At 36.7% G+C, this 17,957-nt stretch overlaps 1 protein-coding gene across 3 annotated transcripts in view; it reads left to right on the top strand.

The window, feature by feature from the left end:
• The window catches only part of Cacna2d1 (calcium voltage-gated channel auxiliary subunit alpha2delta 1), a 448,878-nt gene that overhangs the window by 277,229 nt on the left and 153,692 nt on the right, over positions 1–17,957 (top strand). For all 3 annotated transcript variants that reach the window (XM_060374048.1, XM_060374047.1, XM_060374049.1), the window contains exon 6: positions 15,886–16,015. In XM_060374048.1, coding sequence (XP_060230031.1) covers positions 15,886–16,015 — 130 coding nt within the window. The remainder of the gene's footprint in view (positions 1–15,885; positions 16,016–17,957) is intronic.

Here is a 17,957-nt window from a genome sequence, read left to right as displayed (position 1 = left end):
TGGTTAGACATTGGTCTCAAATACATGTAGGAGTTACTTAAATGACCTCAACCTTTGCTTTTAAATTTTAAATAGGCTTTTAATCATGCATCACATTATGAATACATAAATATCCCTAAACATCGTGTTTATAGATACTTTCTCTTGTTACAGTCATTGAATATGTTTTGTTGAGTCTGGTATTTAAGAGCATGTATGAATCTTGCTGGAATCTGCTCAGCAGACAACTTTTGGTGTTGAAATGGTTTTCTTCTTGTAGATACCACCAGGCTTTACAAATGATTTCTTTGCATCCCATCTCAGAGGATTATTTCCCAGAAGGCAGCTTTGTGTGGTTAAAATTGCTCTAATAAAGTATAGTACAATATATTCACCTAAGAAGGTTCTTCTTTCTCCAGCAAGTCACTGAATCTAAGCTGAAATCTCATTTTGTGTAACTATGAAAAGACTCAAGAAACTAATATGGTAGAGATGTTCTAAGCATTTTCCTCTTTCTGTCCTGCACACTTAGTTTCTTTCTTAAAGAGCCCATTTTCTTACTATCCACCCTAAATCTGTAATAGTCATGGTAATATGAAGGATAAGAATTTAAATATGCACATTTTAAAAATATTTGACCTTTGTGAAGTTTTCTTAATCAGAAATTACTTTTTTTTCATCATTCTCTGCTCTTTAATTAGTATATAATGACTTGGAAGGCAACAAAAGTAAAAGCTACCCTCTGAGCCTCTTCTTGTCCTAAAATGAGACAGACCTTTTGTTTTTAAAAACTAATAACACAAAGAACAGTTGATGGAAAAAACTTGAAAGTTTCAATTAAAGAGGAATAACACCACAGTAATAAAGACACAGATGTTAGTCTCTGAATTGAAGTTAATGTTATCTTTTGGGGTAAGAAAGAAAAAGAATCTTTAAATACATGATTAGTCTCTGCAGAGAAAGATCCAGGAATACACAAACATACCCCCAAACCATAAAACAAAACTGCCATGAAGAAATTCTCATCAGAAGAATTAACAAATTTAGCAATATGAGTTATTCATGTATGGTGTACTCAAATAAGTTGAGAAATAGTTGTAAAATGCTTAAAAAGCAGAGATTTTATCAGAAAGATGATTAAGATGGAGCTCAAGAGGCAGAAGGTAAACCACAAAGTTTGTGTCTACACAGATTAAGCCAAAGCAGAGGGAGTAGAGAGTCACCAGATTCAATGGGAGACAGCAATTCGGTGTATAGTGAAATCTGCATACAGTTGCAGATGTGGGTGGCCTACAGCGCTTCAGACAAGGTGTTTTAAAAGTCAAGAAGCGGTTATAGCCAACCCTTGCTCAAGGACATCCCAGAGGAGATCTCTAGTAGACAGTTAAATATTTAGTGTGGTTGCTTAGGAGAATTCCTTAGAGTTTTGTGTTCAGCTTGGAAGTCGAATATCAAAATAAGCATCTGAAATAGGCATCCTAACAAGTGTGAAGCGACATGTATACATACCACAGGGGCAGATTTAACTAAATATTTAATTTTCTGAGTTCAAGCAGTATTAAAAGCAAAGTTTCTTTGACTACCATTCTAGGTGATATGTCCTCCATCTTGTTATAATCCCCCTACCTACCTTCCTCTACCTTATCCTCAACCTGATTCACATATCTAAACAACACAGATTTTTTTTTTATGATTGAAGTACAGGATAGAAATACTAGAACAGCAGCATATAATGCCCCAAGAAATTCGAGGAATTGGAGAGTGTTAGATAACAAGTGGCTGGAGATAAGGGGGTAACTAATAACAGAAATAAATCATAGAAAAGGCCAGGAATTCAGTTCTCATTGGAATCAAGATCAAAATTAGGCTCTCCAGTTTCTATGTTCTTCAACATGTATCATGCTGGCATTGCACCAAGTTTACATTCGTCATGAAGAATGATGCTTAGGTCAGTCCATGCTGTGTTCCTTGCAGTCATAATCCATAGCCTCCTTCAAAGCAAAGTAAGTATTTAAAGGGGATCAGTTACTCCTTTATAACGTGCTCTTACCTCAGCCCTCTTAAGAGCCAGTTTGTAAGGAGCCATCTGGAAACTCTTCAAGGGCTCTATCTTCAGATATTTTCTTAAAGACGTTTTATAGCATCTTTGTTCTTTTACTTCAATCAATGATTTTTTTTTTTATTATTGTTCATTTTTTTGAGACTGGGTTTCTCTTCTAGTCTTGTCTGTCCTTGACTCTCTTTCTATACCAGGCTAACCTCAAACCCACAACGATCTGCCTGCCTCTGTCTCTTTTAGTTCTGGGATAAAAGGCCTACACCACCATACCCAGCTCCAATGATATTTTTCTTCACCTAGTAGCCATAAAATAAATGCCTGTTGATAGCCACCCTTAAGGAAGCAGTGTCCAAAATAAATATAGCATTGGTGTCCAGCATGTATTGTAGAATATGTTCAGAGTCATGACTTAAACAAAAATGAAAACTTGACTTCGTTATCTGACAAATTACAATTCTCATAGAATTATAAGGTACATCGCCTTACTGGAAATAGGACCATCTGGCCACATGCAAGTTGAACTGTCCAGTTCTATGTTGACATATTCAGTTCTCTGGTTAACTGGGAACAGAGTGCTATCGTTTTTTTTTTTTAAATCAAATCCTATGTATTTATCTTAAAACTTGGTTCATGCCGGGCACAGTGGTGCATGTCTCTAATCCTAGCACTCTAAGGGGCAAGAGGCAGGAGGATCTCTGTGAGTTTAAGGCCAGCCTGGTCTCCAAAGTGAATCCAGGATAGAGCTACACAGAGCAACCCTGTCTCATGCCGAGTTCCATTCCTAGATTCCTAGGGAGTATGTGATCCTCCTTCCTCCCGGTGTTCTGGGAGCTTGTAACTAACTCATTGCTGGCTTTGTGGAAAATGCCTTCACTGTAGTGCTGTGGATACAGGGCTTGATTTCTAAAACTTTAGTGGCCTGATGTGCTTCCCTACTCGGTATCCCTTCCTTTTTCTGCTACTATTCTTATTTTTTTTAATTTTAATTTTAATTTTTTCATAATTTATTCATTATATATACTGATTGAAGGTTATTCCCTCAGCTCCTTCCATTCCCACCCTCTCTCCCTGTTCTACCCTATCCAGTTCCCCCAGTCCACTGAAAGGGGTTCTATTCCTGTGCCATCTGCCCACAGCTTATCAAGTCTCATCAGGACTGACTGGATCCTCTTCCTCTGTGGCCTAGCAAGGCCGCATCGTCAGGGGCAAGTGATCATATTGCAGACTGTCTAGTTCATGACAATGGCAGCACCTGCTCCCCTTACTTCAGCATCCACGTGGAGACTGACCTGCCAGTACGATATATCTGAGCAGGGGGTCTAGATGCTCTCCATGCATAGTCCTTGATTAGTCTTTGCAGGACTCCCTGGGCTCGGTTTGTTTTAGCTTTGTTGGTCTACTTAGGGTCCTCTGAAAGGCTCCACCCAAACAGGGCATCCAAGCAGATGCTGCAACTCACAGTCAAACTTTGGGCAGAGCAGGGAGTCTTGTGGAAGAAGAGGGGGAAGGGGATAGAAAAATTTTAAAACAAGTATATGACTTTCATTCCTAGAATTTCAGAACGTGACTTTGTTTACCTCTTTAAACAGTAAGGCATGCGTGTGCAATTGCTGTGCACATTCTGATGCGAAAGTGAGGCTTTTCAGGGCACCAGTGCCCAGGTGTGAATCAGAGTCCTGCCCGTCTCTTGCTGATACTGTCAAAGCCACATGACCCGTTCTTTTCCATCAGATCAGGTGTTCATGTTGATGTTATTTTGGGCTCTAAACACCAAAAATGTGGAGAAAATTGAAAAGACCACCAAATAAATAATTGTCTAGATATCTATTATTTAACGTTCTATGTAAAGCTAATGTTTACTTATGCTACTAATTTGAGTTTTAGAGACACCTGTCCCAATAGGTGTTCAAATTCCCCGAAGGTGGTAGAGGAGATTGCTCAGGCGATGTGGGTTGTGCCAGCACTGAAGGCCTGTGCACCATTTCCTGAATTCCCTAAGTGAGCAGAAATAAATCAGACCATTTCAAACCCTTTAATCCATCCAGAGGTCTGTGTCTCTGGCTAAATCTTAATGAAATATGCTCAGCCTAGATATCTCATTACATTGAATTGATTGATTTGCTTCATTTTATTTTATTGATCATTTAAAAGTTTTGACCTGTCTGGAACATTTGGCTGGTCTGCAGAGCTCCCTTGCATATTTATTTACTTTCTTCTTGGTAGTCTTGTTTACTTTAGAACTAATTCTGACATGGCACTTTATATAATGTCTCTTTAGAAGCTCAACGTTTCACGATTTAATTTTGATGGAACAGACCTGGTTCTAGAAGGTGGTTGGGTTATATGCGTCATACAGCCACAGAATACATTGTAATTATTTTTAAAGAGAATAAAACTCTGGATTTATTTCCTAAAATTTGAATACCAGTATCTTATAGCATGAAGTCCTTATTACAAGTCAAGGTGTTGGCAAATGCAGACTCCTTAATTAGAACACATATATACGGAACACTAACTGTACCTGTGTGACAACTGAACTATTCCTTTTTCCTGGAAACTTTTTGTTGTTGAGTATAAGAAATCTCACCATACTGGCTGCAATGTTTTTTTTTTTTTTTTTTGTTTTGTTTTTTTTTTTTTGTGCTGTAATAATACATGGTATATAGATTATGTGCTATGCATCATCTACGGCTCAAAGCAATAGTGTGTAGAGCCAATTATTGTTATATTAATGTTTTTATCTAAATAAAGCAAACTTACTGAACTTTAAGGTTCTCATCCAGTATGAAGCCCTTGAGCTCTGACAGCATGTGCTGCTGGTCCTGTGCATCGCTAGTTGGGGTTGACCTGCAGAACGTTGAAAGAAGAAGGTTCCTGCAAAAGAGCTCTTTCATGGCAGGATTTTTAACATTTGCTTTCTACAGTGAAGCAAACTTTATTTCCTGAAATTTCACATCCGTTTAAATTACAACATGTTAAAAGGGCCTTTCTATGACATTAAATTGAATTATAGAATTAAGAGAATGTTTGCCACAGGTGATTTCTAATGCCTGATAACAGAGTTCTGACAGTCAGGCATCATCTATGTCTATCAAGCAAGTAAATGTGTTGTTTCTTTAAGAAATGCTTCACTATTATACAAAACATTAAAATACACATATTATTCCATTCACTGTTTCAATAGCTGTGTATCCTGTGTAATATTTTAATCAGGTTGAAATTATCACATCAAACCTTCTTCATTGTGAAGACTTTACATGTAATACAATTCTAAAACTCTGGGAAGACACTTGATTGGTAGGTGATGGTAGCTCACATCTTTAATCCCCGCACTCAGGAGGCAGACACAGGAGGAGCTCTGTGTTTGAGACCAGCCTGGTCTACAGAGCAAGTTCCAGGACAAATCAGGGCTACTCAGAGAATCCTGTCTCGAAAACACAACAAACAAAAATTTAATCCATAATATTTGCATATGTGTGTCCCTTGTTTAATTTTAATAAATTTTATGGAGATAAATCTATCATTTGACCATTTCTAGGTTAATCTTTCCTCAATTAAAATACTTATAATTGAACACCTGTTACAAAGTGCTTGTGTTTCTACTGGTCTGATAATTATTCCCAGTATGGAATGTTGTCCAGAGCTACTTACTATTTATGCAAACTATGTAGTAGTTGCCACTGGAGGACTTACTAGGATAAAGAGTGAGTCTTATAACCATTTTTTTCCAGTTTCACATTTTTCTAGGAACTATGTATTTTTTTAAAGATTGTTTATGAACATATTTGTTTATAAAGATGTGTGTTCTATTTTTAAAGTGTTTTATAAAATGAATATTGATATTTGATTGATTGAATACAGTGCTGGCTGGGAGCAGTTTCGACTCTCAAGGAGTGCTCTCTTGAGTCTTTAGGAGCTCGGCCATCAATCACATGTCTCTTTGCCAATCTTTTAGAGATATCTCGCCTATATTGCTTTTCTTGGCAAGATAGGTAGTATATATCGACGCAGCATATAGAATGTGTGTTCTAGTAAGGTGTAATCAATGTTCATTGTTGGCCATTCTAAAGTTGTGTGCATGTGGAGGTGAAATTTGTCCATCCCTTCATGCCCTCATCCTCACCTGTGCTGTGCTCCTAAGGCGTCTTCTTAAGCTGCACTGTGTCATTGCCATCCATCCACCCTGCAAACAAAAAGATGCAGCATTGACATGTCAAGGCAGCCTAGAATTCTGTTGTGATTTTTTTCATGCAGTGTTACTATGGTTGTCACCATTCACACCACTGCATTTTATATGGCTAAATGTTCATTTTACCTTTAAAATCTAATATAGTAAACAGACTGGAGTACATAGTATAACTTCATTTCTCTTTGCCATTTTAGAAAATGTATATATTTTGCTTTAATAACTTCAACAGTTATTTATGAAGAAAATTTCCTTTTTTCTTTTATCTTTAGAATTTTTTAATATATTTTTTATTTATTACAATTTATTCACTTTGTGTCCCAGCTGTAGCCCCTACCAATCCCTCCTTCCATCTTTCCCTCATCTCCTCCCATGCCCTTTCTCCAGTCCACTGATAGTAGAGGACCTACTCCTCTTCCATCTGACCCCAGCTATCAGATCTCATCAGGACTGTCTTTCATAGTCTTCAAGGAAATCATGAAATTTGCAGGCAAATGGTCAAACTAGAAAAGATCATCCTGAGTAAGCTATCCCAGAAGCAGAAAGACACACATGGTATATACTCACTTATAAGTGGATATTATACATATAATATAGGATAATCATGTTAAAATCTTACACCTAAAGAAGCTAAGCAAGAAGGAGGACCCTGGGTAAGATGTTCAATCTTCACTCAGAAAGGCAAATGGGATAGACATTGGAAGAAGGTGAAAATAAGCAACAAGACAGGGGCCTACCACAGAGGGCCTCTGAAAGACTATCCAGCAGGCCTTTTTTCTTTTATTAATGTAGAATTTTGAGCTCCTTCCTGTTCCGTAACTTTTCCGAATTTTGTTCACATCACGTTATTTACTCTTAAATATAAAAAATTATTATAGGTGAATATATGGTAACTTCACAATGACCCATTTTGTCATTGTTGTTTTTAAGACAGGGTTTCTCTGTGTAGGCTCTCTGAATTCACTTTAGAGCAGGTTGGTCTTGACCTCAAAGATCACCTGCTTCTGTCTCCTAGGTGCTGGGATTAACTGCATGTACCACCCAGACCAGATATCGACTCTAGTTTTTAAAAGGATTCAGTTTATGGATTCAGTTCCCACTTTTGAGCTTTATTTATGTATCCTAATTATGTAATAGTTTGTGTGCATGCAGACACAGGCCAGAAGAGGGCCTCAGAGCTCCTGAAGCTGGAGTTACTGGTGGGTGTGAGCCACCAGGGGCTGGTGCTGGGTGTGAACTTGGGTCCTGTGTAACCCAAGTTAGTGCCTGTGCCTAACTACTGAACCACCTCTCCAGCTACTCATTTTCCTTTGACTGTTGATTCTTATTTTTAGATTAAAGATTTTCCCTCCTCCCGAGATGAGGGAGGGAGGGTGGGATTGGGGAGGGAATGAGGGATACAGCTGGGATACAGAATTACAAAATGTAACTAATGAGAAAAATAAAACTATGGAAAAAAAAAGAGACAAAAAAAGTAAATAGAAAAACAGTAAAATAAAATAAAATTAAAAACTAAAAAAAAAAAAATGCCTCTGATCTTGAACCTTGAATAAATACGATCTTCCTCATTCCTCAAAAAAACAAACAAACAAACAAACAAATAAATAAATAAATAAATAAATAAATAAAGGTATTGGACACCAAAAAGAAAGAATTTTCCCTCAACAATTAATGTTACAGATTTTTCACAATGTAATTCTTTTTTAATTAACGTATTTATTACAATTTATTTACTTTGTAGCCCACTCCCTCATTTCCTCCCAGTCCCACCCACCTTCCCTCTCCTCCCTCTTTGCTTTCTCCCTAGTCCACAGATAAGGGAGGACCTCCTCTGACCCTTAGCTGATCAAGTCTCATCAGGACTGTCTGGATCCTTTCTCTGTGGCCTACTAAGTCTACCTCACCAGTGGGAGATGATCAAAGAGCTGACCACTGAGTTCATGTCAGACACTGCCCCTGCCCCCCTTACTAGGGAACCCACTTGGAAACTGAGCAGCTTATGAGCTTCCTCTGAGCAGGGTTCTAGGTCTTCTCCATGCATGGTCCTTGATTTGAGTATGGGTCCCTGCAGAGCCCCCTGGCCCAGGATTTTTGGCCCTATTGGTCTCCTTATGGAGTTCTTGTCCCTTCCAGGTCTTTCTATCTCTCTTTTCTTCCATAAAGTTTCCTGCACTCTGCCCAAAGTTTGGCTTTGAGTCTCAATATCTCCTTTGATACCCTGAGGAGTAGAGTTTTTCAGAGGTACCCTGTGGAAGGCTCTGGTCCTGTTCCTTGTCTTCTCCTACTTCTAATGTCTAAATCAATCTGGTGCTTTCTCAGAAAATTAGGAATAATGCTACCTCAAGATCCATCTATACCACTCCTGGGCATATATCCAAAAGATGCTAAACCATAAAACAAGAACATTTACTCAACTATATTCACAGCAGCATTATTCCTAACAGCCAGAATCTGGAAACAACCTAGATGTCCCTCAACTGAACAACGGATACAAAAATTGTGGAACATTTACACAATGAAATACTACTCAGCAATTAAAAACAAGGAAATATGAAATTTGCAGGCAAATGAATGGAACTAGAAAAGATCATCTTGAGTGCGGTAACCCAGAAGCAGAAAAACACATATGGTATATACTCACATATAAGTGGATATTAGACATATAATATAGGATAAGCATACCAAAATCTATAGTCCTAAAGAAGCTAAACAACAAGGAGGACCCTAGGGAAGAGGCTGAAAACTCACTCAATATGTAATTCTAAGGAATTATAGCATTGTCACTTTGTAAAAAAAAAAAAAATGAAAGAAATCTTTTTATTTTATAGATAAGAACATGTTACTATATTCAATATGATTGGGTGAACTCTTTTTGTGCATAATATCACCATTAATGTATTTTAATATTTTATTTTCTTGTTATGATTCAATAAAATAAACTTTCAATTAGCATTATTTAAGCCCTTCCTTAATTAGTCTTTACTTAATAAGTCCTAGCTTAGAAAGTCCTGCACTTCTCTTCAGTGTAACCAGACACATACCTGCCTTCTGCATCTATTCCTGTAGTAAATATGTCGATAAGCCTTAGCATTGTCAAAGAAGAAAACAGATCAGCATTTCGGCGAGATGGCCCCGTTCTTCTCTAATGGCCACTATACTCCATCCATTGTTTAATATTCGTCCTGGCTGTACAGCATGAATGAAACAGCTCTGGCTAGGTGAAGTTTCCCACTTCTTTCTCTGATCTCTCTTTCTTTGGATGTGGCATGTTGTATCCCCAGGGTCTTCACTTCTGACTTCCCCAGTTAACTTATAAAAAGGAGGCTCCATTCCCAGTACCCACAACTAGCAACCATCTTTATCTAGAATTCAGCCTCACTTGCAGAAATGCTAATGATGAGTTAGGGGTTGCAGAAGAAACTTTATTTTTTTAATCCATTATGTTGTTACAGTATGTCAATATATTTGCGTGTTCATTTCATTTCAAAATAGAATAAACACTGGTTGTAACAATTATTAATTTTGGACTTTAGAGCATGTTATATATTAAGAATGTAAGACCATGAATACTATTGAAATGTTAAGAATTCCAAAGTCCAGACTGTCTATAATAAAGTGTTACCATGCAGCATCATAAATAGTATATATGAAATAGCTACAGAAAATAAAGAAATGCATAGAAGTGAAAAAAAATCAATATTTGTGAGTGAGAGCATATCTAGTCTCACTTGTAGAAAATGACTAGACTACTCTTTCTTAAAACCTAGGTAAGATACATACATATTTGGGTATTTTGCTCTAAGTGTAGTTTTATAGTCAACAAAATTACATACTACTATCCTTAACTCACACGGCCAGTTTTCTGTCATGTAATCCTCTACATCATACATATATAGGTATATATGTGTGTGAAATTTCTAGAAATAAATGATAAATGTATATTTGATTTGGTGGAAAGACCAGCTTAGCGTGATTTTATAAACAGTGAAGAAATGCTATACAATTGAGGTTTATTGAAGAATTCAGATAACTTCATGTGTCATTTTGGTTGGAGCTTTAATGGAAGCGCATTTTTGAATCAGCTGGCAATTTTTCACAATGCTCCCTCTCCTTTGTGATAGTCTGCCTATTTCGAGGACAAAGGCTTCTTGGATGTTGGATACACTCTGAAGTAAAAAGATCATTGCACAATCCAGTCTCATTTACTTCCCAAGTAAGGCTCTGAAACATAGACAAGACTGACTGGCCCAAGGCCAAGGAATTATTATCTAGCAGAGTTGAGTAAATTTCCTCTCATCTGTCTTTTTCACCATGCCTTTTCCAGTGTTTTCTAAGCATGCTACTTTTACGGAATTATATTGAGCAAAGCAGCTCTAGGACTCTGTACAAATGATCAAATCTATAAAATGCTTGCCAAGAAACCCTGAGGAACTGAGTTTGATTCCCAAAACTCACATAAAGAAACAGACTTGGAAGTCATGCTGGTGAGATTTTATCATCTTGAGAAATGAAAGTTGGGTTTTGTTGCTGTTGTTTGCATTTGTTTTTTAATAGCCAGAAATGGCAATACAATCTTGTTATCCTGGGCTGAGAAGGGGCATACTTGGGCTCACAGGCCAGTGGCCGACACATAAGTCCCAATGAGAGACTCTCCATGCAAATCAGACCTAAAGTTTACCCTTAGCATCCACAAGCATAGATGTGTGCTGACATCCACAGGAATACATACCTACAAATAGACTCAAAAAATAACCAAAAATCTAAGAAGCTTCTAATATGACTTAGGATGGAAAAATGAGATTAAATAATTTTGTTTAGTAAAATAATTTCCCAAAGCTTTTTACTTATTATTATTTCTTTTTTTTCCTATTTTTCCTTTTATTGAAAATAGTTTTTAAGCTTGGTGTGGTGGTGCACACCTTTAATCCCAGCACTAGAAGAGGCAGATTGCTCTGAGTTTGAGGCCAGGCTGGTCTACAAAACAAGTCCAGGATTACCAAGACTACACATCTCGAAACACAAACAAACAAACAAAAATAGTTTTTCTTTCACACAATATATTGTGATTACAGCTTCCCTTTCCTCTATTCCTTCCAGTTCCTTCCACTTCCCTCTCATCAGGATCCATTCCCTTTCTGTCTCTTATTGCAAAAGAAACAAGTTTCTAAGGAATTAAATATAATTATAATATAATATAATATAATATAATATAATATAATATAATATAATAATATAACATAACATAACATAACATAATATAATGATTAATAAAACAAAAATTAACACATTGGAAATGGACAAAACAAACAGAAGGAAAAGAGCAAGAGAAAAGCACGTGAAATAGACTTACTCATTTGCACACACAAGAAATATACCAAACTGGAAAGCAGAGGACTTGGGGCAGACCTGTGCAGGCCCCTGCCTACTGCTCCATTCTCTGTGTGTTTTATATGAGCTTTTCTTATGTTAATTTGGAGTGCCATGCTTTCTTTGTATTCTCCATCCCCTTTGCCTCCTACTTCCTTTCTGCCTCTGCTTCGCTGAGCTCTGAGGTGAGGGATAGAGACAGCCCATTTAGGGATGAGTGTTCGGAGATCTGTCACTCTCTGCATAATGTCTGGCTGTGTGTTTCCATGTTTGTTCCCATCTGCTGCAGACGTAACCTTCTCTGATGATGGCTGAGCAAGGCACTGATCTTTGAGTGTAGCAGAGTGTCATTATTTTATCACTACATTTTTTAGACTAATATTGGATTTCACCTAGGTCCCTGGGCTGTCTGGTCTCAGATTTTCATCACCCAAACCCTTCTGAGTATTGGTTCCATCTCATGGAGTGTACCTTAAGTCAAACTTATTGGTTGGTTAGTCCTGCAAGTTTTGTGTCACCATTGCCCTGGTATATCTTGCAAGTAATATACCATATTAGATAAAGGATTTGTGGCTGGCTTGCTGTTTAGGTGTCTCCTTTGGCAACATGCCCTGTTCCTGTACTTAGTGGTGAAGGTTCTCAGTAGGCACCATCTTGACATCTCCTTGTTCAAGGAGTTGTGTGGGTGCTCTCCTCAGCTTCCACTGTCAATGTGTGGAGAGCAACCTATAGTCTTGGCAACAACCTGGGTTGTTTGAGGTTCCTGTGAGGCCTTTTTGAACAACCCAATGAGATGTAGTCTCATCCTGATACTGGAAGCTTCACTTGGCCGCAAGAGCTGGCCAGTTGAGGCTCTGTCTCCCCATTATTTGGTGATTTCATTTAGATTGCCTTCACATATGAATATATATTTCAGGGAATTTCACTCTATTAGCTTTGCATATTGTTCCTTAAATGGCCCTCAATTTCAGCTGTCTTTCCCTGTATTCCTTCCCTCATCCCCCTCTTCGTCTCCCTCCCTGTTTGATCCTCCATTTCCAGCTGCTGTTTACACCATCCACCCATCCTTCTCTACTCAACACTAACTTCTGTAGTTATATGAATTAAGGTATGGTTATATCTGACTTAACAGCTAATATCCACATGCAAGTGGGCCTGGAATATCTCATTCAGAGTGATTTTTTTAGGGGCATCCATTTATCTAATAATTTCATAATGTGTTTTTTTTTCAGCTGAGAAATATTCCATTGTGTAAATGTACCACATTTTCTTTAGCCGTTTTTCTGTATCTGAGGGACATCTAGTGGCCTTGCTTGTTTTCTTGAATCTAAGTTTTTACATATTTATATACTTTTAATATTATTCCTTTATCAGATGTGTAGTCGGTGTGCACCATTTTCCAAGCTCATTTCAGGGGAGAGCTAAACCGTTCGCCAGCTCCAAAGAATGTTGTCTTTTCAAATATATTTGCAAGTGTCACCATTTACATTCATCCATTATCTACAAATGACAAAGCTATATCATATATGAATGTTAACAAAATTAAGGCATCCATTAATATGTTTGTTATACTTCTTGCTAATCCTAATTTTTCATGAGGTAGTCTCCTGAACAAACACGTGTATCTGGCTTAATTGACTGTAACTTAAAGAAATGTGTTTCAACTTTTATTTCCCCTAGACTTGCTAAAATAATCCTGAGCACCTCTTGTGTCCTTTGTGATCACAAGGTCATGGATGGAGCCTGAGAGCCTGTGCTCCAAAGCAATGAGTGAGAGCTGGTAATGCTCTGCACTGACTTCAACGCTGCTATAAAATGAGAGTACCTAGCCTTCCCCTCAAATCTGCTCCAATTGTGACTTTATATGGGACTCTTAAAGGAGAAAAAGGGGCTATCTCTGACTACATTGCCTGCCTTTAGATCCTGTTTCCCTAACTGGGCTCCCTTGTCTAGTCAGTAGCAGAAAATGAGCCTAATCTTACCGCAATTTGAGCAATTTGATATGCCAAGGCTAGTTGATATCCATGGCAGGCCTCCTCTTTTGGGGAAATGGGGGGAATGGGTAACGGGGACTGGAAGGTGAGAGGGAGGGGAAGCTGCAATCAGGATGTAAAGTAAATAAGTTATTTAAAAACAGCAACAACAACAAAGAGTAGCAGGACAAGGTGGTTCATGCCTGTAATCCAGGAACTCAGGGAGGCAGAAGCAGGCAGATCTCTCTGAGTTCAAAGCCATCTTGGTCTACAAAGTGAATCTAGGACAGCCAATGCTACACAGAGAAACACTGTCTTGAAAAAAAAAAGTAACTGTTTGCATGCTCATGGGTGAGACACCCTGTGATATCATTTACTAATTGTTTTCTTCATAGCAATGCTACTAGCACAAGTTCTTATTTTCTTTTTATTAATTACAGTTTATTCACTTTGTATCCCCTCTGTAGCTCTTATTTTCTTAATATCCCCTTGTCACTTTCAGTCAATAGAATCCATGAGTGGACCGTGGAATGAGATTTTTAAAATGTGTTAAGTTTCATATTACAATCTAAGAAAAAGAAACTGCTGTATTGTTTACATTTTTTCCCCGTCAAGGCAGATGTGTTAGGTAAAAGCAGTATTTTTGCTTTGTGGTTTTCTCACTGGTCATCCCCCTCACTCTATTCTCTAATCTTCTCTGTGTGATCAGTGATTCTCACACACAAGTATTTTCACTTTAAGTACGACTCTTGTTAATGCACAAGTTCTGTTTGTTAATAAATAAACCCATATATCTGTGGCTTTCCCAGAATGAAAAATTGGTCTTTTGTTTTCAAACAGTTTACCAAAACCAATTTGACAGGTAAAATTGGTTTTTACCTGTAAACCAAATTTAAGGTAAAATCCTTAAAGAGATGCATTTGTGTGCATATGTAGTGATACCGTCTATGGTAGTACTGGTTCATCATGTAAGAACAATGAAATCATGGTTTCCTGCCTCATTTTACCACAGAGTGAAGGACTGTGCAGGAGTTCAAATCACTGTGGAGATCTATGTTGCTAAATTTGGCATGTAAATGTTCTTTCTACTGTTCCATATAACAATATGCTTTTGTCTCAGAATTTGAAGATACTGACATGTTATTCGGTGGAATACAATTTTTAAAACAATAAAATAATGAATAATAACGAAGTAAAAATAGCATATAAACAATGAATAAACCCTCTTCTCTTTGCAGACCTATTGAGTTTTTGTTCTTACAACATTGTGTCAACTGCTCTGGTATTTTGTTTTGTTTTGTTTTTTGGTTATTCATTCTAATTTTCTCTGTTGCTCATTAGGTATATCACTGCCATGTGCTGACAAAATGTTTAGACTTTTCTGTGTACTGTACCTAAAAGTAATTTTTATTTCCATTTTGTTTCAAAGAATTTGCCTATAGAATAAGTGAAATAATTTTCCAAAATAAAAGAATTGAAAATATAAGTCTGAACTTAGTCTTAAAAAATAACTAGAGAAAAGCTTCTAAAATTATATTTCAATTGAAAAAAAATGTTTGATACGCAGGGCAAAAACATTACAAAAGCATTAAAGCACAAAGGATGGTTTCCTGCTCCGGGGATAATAACATGACACTGTATGGCAGGCACAGTTAGAGAGGACAAAGGAACAAAGGACAGGAAATTAACCTCTGACTTTAATTCTTAGCGCATCGGCTTGTATCGTTATTGATGGGGTCTTGCTGCTTATTTGAGAAAACCAAGTTGGAATTTAATTGTATTCAGAACTGTAACGGTTCTCTTCTCCTTCAGTATGCTTTCTTTTTAAAACAAAACTAATGAACGTAGAAAAGTTGCAAAAGTAAAAAAAAAAATAACATAAGACAACGATCTTTCAGTTCTGCCTTATCCTTCTCATGTGTGCTACTGTATGTCAAATTATTGTAAACTGCCTAGAAAAACTTAGTAATGTAAATCTTGAATTTATTTCATTTGAATGATTTAAATATGGTTTTTCAGTTATATATTCTCTTGCCTTAAATTTGCATCTTCACGTTTGTTTTGAGAGAAACCTCCAGATGATTCCGAAATGATTCCAACTGAGGAAATCATGAGACGACTTAGTTTTAATTGGGTAATATGAGCATTTAATGTGACTGCTATTACCAGGATAGAATTTGCATGAGCAATGGAATCATGGCCCTGTATTTAAAATGTAGCTCTATATTTTGAATATATACTGAGCAAACAAGAAAGTGAATGTGAAAATGTCTGTTAGCATATTTTATAAAGTTGTTTCTTATCTTTCTTTTCTTATATAGCCTGAAAGAAATGAGAGTGAACCAGGCAGCCAACGGATTAAACCTGTTTTTATTGAAGATGCGAATTTTGGACGACAGATATCCTATCAGCATGCAGCGGTCCATATTCCTACGGACATCTATGAGGGCTGTAAGTAAAAGAATATAAAAACTATTGGGAGGCTGAGCATGCCTTAACATGCCTTATGTAGAGAAACAAAATAGGAGAAAGTGTGAAACTGCCTCAGTTACAGCTGATGTAAGGGTCTGTGGGAAGGCTTTCACCATGCCATTGCTTGAATAGTATATAAGGCTTGCCCTGGGTTGAGGTTTAGAAACAGAAATAGAGCAAACAAACAAACAAAAAGCAAAATATTGACATTAAAAATGTCGTTAGCAGACTTTTGTTTATATAAAGTGACAAATGTGATTTGGTGTGCAGGTTGTGATCAGATAACTTTCAGAACTCCGTATTGGCAGTAGGAAGCCTTCTGACCTAAGTAAATAATTCTGTTATCTTAATTAGCATAAATATTTTACAAAGTATGTAGATTTCTTCTTTAAAAATTAAAATAGTACAGCCTGTAAGTTTATATTGTATTCTGGGCATCCCATAAGTTAATAAGGGTAGGTCTGAGGATTCTAAGTAGGGGTTTTCCTAAGGAAACCCTGATAGTCTAAGTCTAAGACCCTAGCAATTGGGTCTTGACTCAGTCATCGCCTTGGCTTTCCATGTTATTCATTTTCTAGCCCATTTCCAGAATCCTTTTCTACTTCTCATGCCCTGATTTCTAACATAAATTCAAAACAAGAAGAAAGATCCACTGTTCATTTTAAAAATACCTTTCTTATAGTTCCAAAAATTGGAGAAGCTGTAGAATGTATCAAGTATCGAAAGTATGCCTGAAGTGGTTTAAATTCAGTAGCAGACTGAGTTCAGATCTAAACCTTAGCAGTATCATTTTCTCAACTAAATCTTTCAACTTGCTCAGCAAACATTTCCATATATGTAAAATGGAGTTAAGATACAGACTTAAAAAGCCACTTAAGGATAAAGAAACAAGATATTTTAATTTCTCAAAATAATACCAAACTCAAAGTAACCTCATGTCATCATTTGCTATTATTAATTCATCTTACATTTATTGAGATGAAAAAATATGTAAAAAAATATTTGTAAATTACCTTTAATTGGTAGATTTGTTCTGAGGCCATTTTATTAAAGGAAATGTGAGAGGCACACATGCTTCTTTGTGTAACATAAATTTCATCTTTAATAATGTATATTATTTATTCACTTCCCTTCATTTTTTTCTGTTTCTTGTTGAGATAGAGATGGAACTCAGATGTCACAGATGCATATGCCAATGAGTTACAACCTCAGGCCCATTTTTTCTTTCAATGTTTTAAAGACAGTCTATTTTCAAGGTATCAGTTTGTTTAGAATTTAAATCATATTATTTTTCTTGCTTTTAGTGAGAAAAGAACATGTGTATAAACTTTATTACTACACAGTATTTAAAATAACTTCTTTCTTATCTAATTCACCCTGTTCATCCCAAAGACTTTTTACTTAGGACATGTTGTTATTGTTTAATCACAAATTTGATTGTTGCTAAAACTTTTACAAGATCTTTGGGGTTGAAGAGATGGCTTAGTAGCTAAGAGCACCTGCTGTACTTGTAGAGGACCTAGTTGGGTTTCCAGCACCCAGTGGAAGCTCACAATCCTCTGTATTTCAATTTTTTCCAAGGTATCTTGATACCCTCTTCTGACCTCCATAGGCACCAGGCATGCACATAATACATAGACATACCTGTAGGGAAACACTCCTACACATGAGCAAGAAATAAATAAATAAGATTTTAACAAAATGGTAATGTTCCTCAATGTTTAAAACTTTTCCACCTCATACAGTTTCAATTTTCCTACCTTTAGCTGATGGTGTTGAATGGCAACAAAGTAACAATTTTGTGTCTGTCTTTGCATTTTCAATGAAAAATTAACTTGACAGGATATAAAATTGTGAGTCAAAATGTTTTGATATTTTGTTCTTTCTGTTTTGTTTTGTTTTCCATCAGTTGTCTGAGAAT

This window comes from Meriones unguiculatus, chromosome 21, assembly GCF_030254825.1.
Source record: "Meriones unguiculatus strain TT.TT164.6M chromosome 21, Bangor_MerUng_6.1, whole genome shotgun sequence".
Taxonomy (NCBI): domain Eukaryota; kingdom Metazoa; phylum Chordata; class Mammalia; order Rodentia; family Muridae; genus Meriones; species Meriones unguiculatus.
Note: the sequence above shows the minus strand (reverse complement) of the source record. Positions and strands in the feature narration are given on the sequence as shown.